This window comes from the organism of the source record quoted next, unplaced genomic scaffold, assembly GCF_019419815.1.
Source record: "Pyrus x bretschneideri cultivar Hongxiangsu unplaced genomic scaffold, Pyrus_bretschneideri_v1 Contig50, whole genome shotgun sequence".
Classification (NCBI taxonomy): Eukaryota; Viridiplantae; Streptophyta; class Magnoliopsida; order Rosales; family Rosaceae; genus Pyrus; species Pyrus x bretschneideri.
In genome coordinates, this window is record NW_025999788.1 from 1,118,689 (window position 1) to 1,129,600 (window position 10,912).

The window sequence follows — 10,912 nt, forward strand, 5'->3', positions numbered from 1 at the left end:
CCACAAATTCGAGGTATGAGATAGTACATACACCAAGAAGAAGGGCATGCCACCCCTTTCTCCCGACAGACTCCGACGAGCATCTGAACGTTGACTTCATCTCCACTAGGTCTAAACCACCAAAACTCACAATACCATCGGCTTCTCATCTACATGCATGTTTCAAATTCCACATATCTGAAAAAATCAAAACCCAAACAGATGAGAACCTTTCCAAATCTAGGAAAACACTTCAATCTGCATCATAATGGAGTAAAAAAACATATGAACCCTCCAGTATTTGGGGTTGTTGAGCTCATCCAAATTCATTTATTTGGGCTTTTTTTTAAAAAAAAAAAAAAAATTGAATTTCATCAATGTTCCTCAAATACATACATACACGCACACACCAATTTCGTAAGGCATCTTGGTTTGGACTAATTAAAGCTTTCAATTATTGAGTTAGTCAATATGTAAGCTTCAAGCCTAACCTCTTAGGACTTGTTTGGTAACCATCTCTCTTTTTTATATAGTGATACTGGAGGAGGGAGATTCGAACTTGAGATATCCAGTGTAAGGAAGAATGATTTTAACTAATCGAGTTACTAGCTTCTTGATAACCATTTCATCTTGAGTTTGTAGTCTTCATCACATGAGAAAAACAAGAGATACGTAAGAGTTGGAGGAAGGATTCTGGGAAAACACATAATAAATGGATGAAGAAAATGAGATACAAAATGAGAATAAAAAAACCAAAATAATTTTAATTTGTTCACTTTCAACATTTTTGTTTTTGTTTATTCTTTATGTATTACCTTCCCTCTCACCACCATATATACTTCATTCCTCCAAAATCTCATGTATTTTCACCCTATATCAAACACAAAAATAAAAACAAAAGGCAAAAGATAAATAGTTTTAAACGATTCGTAGCTTTTCGATTCTTGGGCTTTTTTGTAAGCAAGCAGACAAATCCTTTATTTTCTTAATCTTTTTTATATTTATTTTCATAATTACTTAATAAAAAAATTAAAGGAATCGAAAAACTTAAAAATAGGAGAAGTAATTAAGGAAAGAGAATTAGAACAAGAAGTGCCCCCTAGTCGATCGAGTTCCTTATTTTTAAGGGAAAATTGCACTTTTTCGATTCCTTACATGCAAGTAAAATAGAAAAAAAAGTTAAGAAGTGAAATGATTCTTTTATCTATGTTTCAATAAATGCACTAAACTCCAAAATCAGAATGATTTCAATTTCTATTCCTTATATTTTAAATCCTGTAAAAAGATTTTCTACCATTTTATCTTTCTCCCAAAATTACTGAGTGGTAATAAAACAGACTTTAAATGTCACTTAGTACTACGGTCTAATATAATTCATCTTCAAGTAAGAGGTCTTAGGTTCGATTCTCGTCAAAGACGAATTTGAACCACATTATTGCTAGCCTATTGTGAAGCTAAGCACACTCCCTCCCTTAATATAGATAATATCATTTGCTAAAAAAAAAAAAAAAAAAAAAAAAAAAGAAAAAAAGTAGACTATACATGTTATACTTATAGTTTTTTGAGTATCTCTCTCTCCATTTAGATATGGATATACATGTTATACTTATAGTTTTTTGAGTATCTCTCTCTCCATTTAGATATGGGTTGACTCGAAGGGGATTATTGCTTGGCCCTGGCATCTAAAGGCATGCCAAGTCATATACGGAAAGGAAAGCAGCAAGGCTAACTCCTTTGGAAATTTTGTTATAACGATTCAAGTTTTAGGCAGTTTTTTTATTTATTTTATTTTATTTTATTTTATTTTATTTTTTACACTTCACTTCTTTGTCTCAGAAAGGAAATGAGGATAAGTAAAGAAAAGGAAAATGGGGTGTCACAAGTAAGCATTCTTACAATCGTAAGAAACCACTAGCTAGGTACCCTCCCAAAGTCACACCAATGTCATCATGTTGATTAGGTGACCCAATTTCAATATCATACAACTCCCCTGGGGGTTTGAACGTAGTGACAAATTCATGATTTCTCAAAGTATTCGCATTAGCAGTTCAAAATTTTTATGGGAAATGTTTGACCAAATTTTTTTTTTATGGGAAATGAATGTCAATTATAGGTAATTGCATTTGCTGATAATATATTGATGATCTCAACAAACAAGCATATGATGAGAGAAGAAATTGTAGAAATTGTCTCTTAACTTTAACTCAATTGGAGCGATGATCTTTCAACTAAAAATCTGTGACTATCGGTCCCTTAACTCATCAAAACGAGAAGCTATGGTACTTTTTGTTAACTCCGATAACTTCCGTCAAAATGAGTCACGTGTCATGCATGTGAGACTGAATCAAGGGGCAAAAATGGAACACCAAATGAGAAAAATTGTAGCAATGGTCCCTCAACTTTAACGCAACTTGAGCAATAGTCCCTCAACTTTAACCCAATTGTAGCAATCGTCAACATGACTTATTTTGACGAAATTCTGACGGAGTTGACAAAAAGGACCATACCTGCACATTTTGATGAATTAAGGGATCAATAATCATGGATTTTTAGTTGAGGGACCATTACATGATGATATTGAGAATATCAATAATATCAATGACATTAACCATATATATTGACGCATATCAACAACATATTTGTATTTAAAAATATGCAGTTAACCACAACATAGAAAAACTTTATTTTCTATGGTGGAAATCTCCTGCATCGAATAACAAATACATACTGTGAAGCTCATACAATTTTACAATTTTGATTAATCCTCAAACTAATGAGTGGCTTGGTACAAATCAAATACTATATATACATGAAAACTGATCAAAATCTTTCTTTGACCTTTGAAGGGGAGGAAAGGCTTAAGAGTAATATTAGTGAGTTGACGCCAATATATAGAATCAATGAAATTGTTAAACTATTGCAGTGGGGTTGCTGAATTACGTCCAGACTTAGCTCAATCGATCTCAACACTATTCAGAAAGATGTGTCTGTGATAATGGCCAACATAGCCACCATGGATGACCCACAAGATTAGCAAGAGGCCACAATTGCAGCAGCTGCAATCTCAGGTCCATGGGATTGCAGGAACAATGTATTAGTTGACCAATTTTGGTGTGTACTCAAAATATAATCTGAACTTGAGGCCACAAGTTCATGCAGATTTTGTGGAGCCAAATGATGACAGAAATAGAACATATATATGAGCCTTGTATTAGTATTTCACTGTCATTAGTCAATGTAGATTCTTATAAGGATATGATTATGATGTCCCAGTTACACAGAAAAAAAATTGAACTTTGAGATACTGAATAATAAAGCCTACAAATGCTCATTATACTTGGTTCTTAAATAGTGAAGTCTATCAAAGATGTCTTATCTGAAGTGCGTCTTTTCCATATTTGTCATTATTTTGTCCCCTCAACGTCCTCCCAACTTGCGTAATTATGAGTGCACACCCTTTTGGACTCTTAGAAGGTGTTGGTCTAGGAGGAGGGACTATTGGGATTAATGAATATGTGAAATGTATATCAGTTTAGTTTCTAGGTTATATATTAGGGTTTGGTGTGTGGTCTGATTTTGTTTGGTTTAAGCGACTAGTAGCTTAGGAATGAAGTAATTTTGAGAGAGGGAGAAATGACATCAAACTTAAATAGTTTAGAGGTTTTAATTTTTTCTGTATTAAATGAATATTCTCTAATGTGTGGTATGAAATAAAACAGTAGATAACGTTAACCAATAAAGAAATGTCAAATATCAAGTCCAAAAGTAAAATAAATATAAGCAGTTGAGGTGGTTTTGAAAGGTCAAACTAAAACCAAAACAAAATGTACATATTTTCTAATATAAAATTCGATACAAAATTACTAAGATTGGTTTGAACGTTATATATGGGTGTTTTTGTTCAACTCTCTAGTCAATATGATACTGTAATGACTGAATGTGGTTTGTCTCTTTAGGCAGAGAAACCCCCAACCGACCCACCCCACCACCACCCCCACACCACACCCCCACCCCCGCGGCGGAAAACACAAGAAAAAGAAACACATTTACGACCTATGTATGACCTGATTGCTTGAACAAATCCGTTTTTATCCCCCATTCTCAGTGAATACAGTGATGTTGATATACCCTATCTAAAACTTGGCCTGTGTTTTGTTTCTCTGTTTTGGACCGGACCACTTGACTGAGTGGAAGCTTTCTCGTCCATTAAATACAAGCAGTTGAGGGGATCCACCAGAAATCCGAATGAAAATGAAATCAACTGTAGAAAGTAGCAGGTAACTGGACTTGGATATGGACTGATGAGTACAGTTGGGCTAGAACAACCTGATTTGTTGCTTGGTAATCCACCGAACCCGATCATTTTCATGCTCAAAATTGTAATGCAGCAGGGACCTATTGGCCGCTGTAATTTCATTTTGTGATGACTAATCCTTATTGAGCATATGCATAACTATGTGTGTGCTTACTTGCATAAATGACATTTTTCTACAAGAGAGACTCTCTTATAATTGGTGACGTCACATGACAAACATTTATTAATAGTGAGATAATTTTTTAACACATGACAAACATTTAATGAATCAATGACACCACAAGAACTAGGCATAAGTTTCAAAGAAAAAAGAAAGAGAATCTCTCCTTTGATTTCTATTGTGTGGAAATTTTTGCTTCCACGTTCTATATTATTTTGAGTACTGTTTTCTCATTTGGAGATTTAGTTGTGATGTTCATTTCATAATTTAGCGAAAACATTAATTTAAGCAGTGGGACACCTATAGTGGCCAATGGTATAAAGAGCGTTAGTTGATTTGTATCAGGCTACAGCTAGAAACCAACAATATATATACACACACCAAACCCACGTCAGAAAATACAATTTTATGCATACGTATTAATATTAAACAAGGGATTAGTTAACTAAGCTAGATCATCATATTTCATATTGCTAGCAGTAATATATGATCATAGAGGGTGTGAAACTACCCCGTATCCGACTATGACTTAATTAATTGTTACGAGATGGTTTATATCTACAGTGATAAATCAATTACTAACTTTTAACCCTAAAATGAAATAAAGTATAATCATATATGATAGTGCTTAAAAAGGCAGTCAACAACCTCATAATAAATTTGAATTTAAAAAGGTATTGTCACGTGAAGTTATATTAATTTCACGTATTATATATGATATAGGTATTGACAACGTTAATATTTATATTTTAAGTTGTATTTTTGATAAATAATAGATATTTTATAACACAAGTGAACTATATACAACGTAACATCATATAACACAAAGTAAATTGCAGCATTCATCACATCAAGAATTTCACCATATGTATTAACAATATTTAAAGTAAAAACTCATACTTACAAAGTTTAGACATATTTACAATATGGTCAGCTAATTAATCATTATAGCATCCCTGGTCAAGTAGAGAGAGAAATGCACTACATAAGAAAGTAAAAGATTAAAAAAAAAAAGAGGTACGTAGCCGACATATAAAATATTATAGCAAAACAGATTAACTAATCAAAGTGGCATAGAGGCATGCAAATTCAAGTAGGTAGAGCTAGCATGACCACAAAGACTCTCCCATATTGGCCTGATCGGCCGCCATGTCCATGGAAAAAAAGGACTTGGTGGTAGCCGTCTGATGACTGCGATGATAATGGTGATGATGAGGATTATCAGGTGCCATCTTTTGGTCTGGTGAGCAAGCAGTCGTTGAAGCAATAGTAGTGGTAGTAGGGAATTGGCCCATTCTCATGTGCACCACTTCAGCTTTTGCAATGGCCAATTGGGTTTGGAGTGCGTCGATTTGTTGTTGTAAAGATGATATTGCTCCAACACAACCGTACACAGGATCCCGGACTCTTGCATTTGCTTCATACACCATGGAACTCACTGCATCACTGCGTTGGTGCTCTGGTAATTCCTAATTAAGTAATACCCATTGAAACTTCACTTAATAATGGTAAAGTAGACGTGATAGAATAAAACCCTAGTTAGTATTTTTTTTTTCATAAGTATTGTAATTAGATGTAAATTTAGCTTTTCTATTTTCTAAGAATCCTAATCTTTGAAGTCTAATGCCTGTGATGTATGTATAAAGGAGTTTATTACCTTCTGAGATCAATCAATCAATTCAATTCAATATTTCTACATGGTATCAGTTCTTTACTAAAACCTAGGTTTCTTTCCTGTGCCGCACCTTATCCCCTTACAAACCCTAATCTTCCTTCTTGTGCCGCAAGCCCTAGCTCTTTCTATGAAGTACTAATATTTGTGTAGACAAGCACTTGAGAAAATGAAAAAAGAAAGGAAGAAGAATTGATCTGATCTTATTGGGAAATATAAAGTTTGACGATGAAAAAGTTAAAGTCCTCTAAGCCATATCACTGGCCTGATTTTGTGGATTAAGTGATCGATCATGAAAGTTAGAGAAGAAAATCAACAAAAGGCATCAATTCAATGGAGTTATTTTCACACTCCAACCGGTTTGTACGAGACACTTAATAATTGCCATTCTACCTTACCCATAACATTACCATACTAATTTTGTGTCAATTATTTGTGCCAAACAGTAATGGTATCGAACCAAAGATATTTGGTATGGTATTGATATCCAAAACCAACTATTATATATATATATATATATATATATATATTATGTAATAATAGTTACTAACTATTATCTTTAATATATCATTTAGTTTTAACTTTGATTTGATTTGGTTTTGTAACCCTAGTTTTTATCTTTAATCTTTTATGCATGGTTTTACTTGCTAAAGTGTGTAAAATAAGAATGTGATGTGATGAATGAGATTAACAGTCATGGGCATTTTACATGTTTAAATTAATAGATGTCATCGTGACATCATGGTAGTGTAATATTTATGTTCTATATTTTATATTTATATTCTATATTTTATTGAAACCTTACAATGTTCAAGAACTTTTACTTAACGTGGGGGTCAACATCTTTTTTGGACTATATGATATCTATTTTGTCTTTATCTAGCCATAATAAAGCAAACTGGCCAATAGAATACTTACGCAGACAGCCGAATTTCCTTTTCCTTAAGGAAATTTGGAGCATCTTTATGTAGCATTTGGGTCTAAAGTTATTTGAGAAATAGGTTGGGACATTGAAAATGTAAATAACAACCGGCGGTTTTCAACTGTATTTAACCACAATAACCGGGTAAAGGTAGAGGAAAGAATTGGAAGAACATACTTTTAGCTTTTTTGAATATTTTTCTTCCTAAAATAGTAACAAAGTATCAATTTGTTTGTGAAAGTTTCAAATAAAATAATAGCATGATAGCAACACAACCCACCAAAATTAGATTTTTCCTTGGATGGAGCCAATATATTGATACAGGTGCGAGTTCCTCTAAGATAAACAAAGAGAAGCCACATGTTGAGGAGGATTGATCGGAATCTTTGTAAGTAGATCTCTTCTTAAATATTTTGACGAACATGTTTTAATAAAACTTGCATGCCTTTGATATTTGTCTTAGATGAGACTAGATTTTGGATTGCGATGATTAGATGATATTAAAATGTTATTTATATTTATATTGTATTTATTTTCAACATATGGTCTGTTAAACATGGAGTATAGTTTATCTACCGTACAATATTTTCATGCGTTATATTTTCTAGTAGATGGTAGATTCACTAGTAGACACTAGTGTGATAAATAGTCAGTGGATGCTAGTATTACAAAGTTAGACACCGTGCACACATGTGCATGTACTCGCACTAGTAGATGTTGTTAATATTGTAGTTCCTCAGGTATGATTTTTGATTTGTGACTAACATGTCTTTTTCAACTATTACATAGTTTTAAGGAAGTTTTAACGAAAAGTCTGCGGTATTGTTCACTTTAACGAAAAACCACATTTTTACACTATAAAGTCAAACCTTGTACCATTCACTTTACCCTTGACTTTGTCCTTATTGTTAAAACTCAAAGTTTTCAAGCTATTTTCCTTAGTTTTCCTTAGTTTTAAACTATACAAGTTTTCTAAAATGGAGGTTAGTATATATATGTTCGAAAAGATTTTGACTTGATGATTGATTATGATTCTCTCACACTTTGTTTTTGCCTCTCATGAGACCTAGTTGGACTAGTCGTATACTCTCTTACAGAGTAGGGTGATCATACTCTCTGCCTTTTGTCTTAGTTGTAGTAATAAATGAACTAATTTACGGTTACTCTTGCACATTGCATGACTACTTGTGTATATTGTTGCTTTACTACTTCTGTGCTATGAACTTATGTGACAGGTAATAAAAGGGATAAACCCTTTGGTGTGCCCTTCGGAGAAGTTGAGTTTTAACTGTGTTTTCCTGCTAGATTTTATTTGGTATTATTGTATTTGTAAGGGAGATTCTGCAGGATTTTTAGTTGAACCTAAAAATTTTAATTGTCACATATTAGTTACTTTATTTATGGCTTTGTAACCACACGATATTGACTAGCACAGTTTGACTCATGGCCTACGTGGCTATTTAATTGGTTCGGACTGTGTCAAATGTATACATATATTTCTCAAAAGAGTAACGCTACACTTACTATTTATTTGTATAATCTATATATATTTATCATCTATTTGTACCATCACTTGTACCATCTCTCTAATAGAGATGAGACCTGCATGCGTTGGTGTGTCCTCTATTAAAAAGATGATACAAGTGATGGTGCAACTAAATGATAAGTGTAGCACTACTTTATATTTCTAGATACATTGAAAAATCAACTAGTTTAACAGCTGAGAAATTGTTTAATATTGCAAAAGCTCACAAATAGGGAAACGCTTTCAAGAATTACACGATGATCCTTACAACATGCGTGGTCTACATCATCATTTTCATTTTTCCTTTTGAGTGAAAGAAGAAAATTGTTTCATAAGACCCTACTTTCCAACTGTGGTATCAATTAGCCAACATCTTATCAATTAGAGTTTTTAGAGATAATTTAGTTCTTTGTTAGAATGACTACTTTTCCTTTTTGTTTCTTTTCCTTTGGACAAACTAAGGCATGCATGTTTTTTCCTTGCCACATGCTAGCTACCTATAATATGGGTTTCATCATTATAAGACACCAACAAAAGATAGAATCAAAGTGTTTTTACATGCGCGCGGGTCGGGCCGGGTCACACACATACATATACATATATATGTTTAGATTTTATAACAACTAAGGATCTGATGAAGTGTGATGTGGATGCTTTTAAACATTAAATAGCGTGGATCATAACTTAATAAAGCCATCTCTTCAGCTGAGAGATGATAGCTAGAAGTAACCACCTCATGTAATCTATGGCCAACAACTCAAACATTGTTTTTATCTCCTAAAACTGAATCTTAGTATATTTTATGCCTTTTGGGTATATTACTCCATTTAATCCTCAACTCGCCCCACATCCATGCTACAATTGTTCTAATGACAAGAACAAGAAATTAACTAAGACAAGACATGTTGCAATGTCCTTCCCAAGTCACTTTCTTTTATTTAGAGTTGACGGCCTTGAAGAGAAACAGGCTAGATTTAAGTGAGGAATTTCCAGAAGTCCCAAGGAAATAGAGTCAAGTTATCAAGGAATGGATCATAAAATGTTAGATAGGAATGATTAAAACTGTCCTTCGTGAATAAGACATGTGAGATGGATTTTGTAATCGACTCCTCCCAAGTAGGGATTTGCAGTCTGATGCTTATGAAGGGATTTCTAATCCCTCAGACTTTGAAATCTCTTACCCAAACATAGCCTTCCTCAAAGCATTCTCAAAATAATTTCATAAAAATATTTGATTGGGGTAATAGTACTGCCTTAATTTATGTTAATTAGAAGTTTACTATAACTATCCAAAGCCGTAATTCCATCTATTCTTTACTTCAATATGCACAATAAGAGAAATGGTATCCTACCGGACAGTTTGAAATTACATTGAAATGGTTTAACCATATTAACCTGTCATAACCCTAATACATTTCATCATTCTCCCTCACCACTGATACCTCAAAGGCATTATATTGTCTTACTCTTGACTAGACCTTTTTGGTAGAACAATCTTTTATTTGAATGTACAATTTAGATTGAGATGTTAACAGTATGTCATGAATCTGGTAAGATCACATAAGCCCTAAAGAATAATGCTACGTATATATTGCACAAACTAATCAAGTACGTACTTATAGAGTAGAGAGAGTTGAACCTGTAGCATCTTATTGACATTGCTAGCACCAAAAACCTTGTGGACACTGGCAAACTTCTGGGGCTGGTCAGCTGGAAAATAAGGAGCAAAAACACAATCCTGAGCACATCTCCTTCGCAGAAGTTTGCATGCTGCGCATGGAGACGTAGAACCTTGTTTTCTACCACTCTGACCCTCCATTTTCTCAGCTGGAGTTAGAAAAAAAGAAAAGAGTTAAAAGCTCAATTACAGTTTTAGGGACCAATTGGTTAAAAACTGAAAAAAAGAAATTCAAGATATATTATGATTGACCAAAAATAAAATGAAGGTAGATTAACTGGCCAAATTTTGCTGGGTGTGTGTTGAGATTGAGAGAGGGATGGAAGGGGGGGCTTTAGGTGAAGGCGAGCCGGAGGTTATATAGAGAGAATTAAGTGTCAGAAAATCTTGGGAGGGTCCCAGAAAAGACGAGCCCGTAGATTTTGTTGGACAGAACATTGTTTTTGATAAGATCTTTAGCCCCACAACAATAATTTATTTTCCTACCTCGTTTATATAAAGCTTTTATATATATTACTAGACTTGAAATTTTTACACAGATTTGTTCTAGTTTCATTCTGGATTCTAGCATATTCCAGCAATATTTAAAACTAAAAAAATAATAATATTGACTTCCATCTATTTTCACATATTTTGAGAGCATGATATTAGATGATTTTAT

The 10,912-nt window shown here is 33.5% G+C and overlaps 1 protein-coding gene across 1 annotated transcript; it reads right to left on the minus strand.

Annotated features, from left to right (window-relative positions):
- Nucleotides 1–5,295: 5,295 nt before the first annotated feature.
- On the minus strand, nt 5,296–10,570 carry LOC103952013 (LOB domain-containing protein 4). The gene is made up of 3 exons (XM_048569737.1): nt 10,530–10,570; nt 10,213–10,400; nt 5,296–5,923 (listed from the first exon to the last, which is right to left on the minus strand). The coding sequence occupies exons 2-3, from the start codon at nt 10,390–10,392 to the stop codon at nt 5,558–5,560; spliced, it is 546 nt and encodes a 181-aa protein (XP_048425694.1). The 5' UTR covers nt 10,393–10,400; nt 10,530–10,570; the 3' UTR covers nt 5,296–5,557.
- Nucleotides 10,571–10,912: the final 342 nt, after the last annotated feature.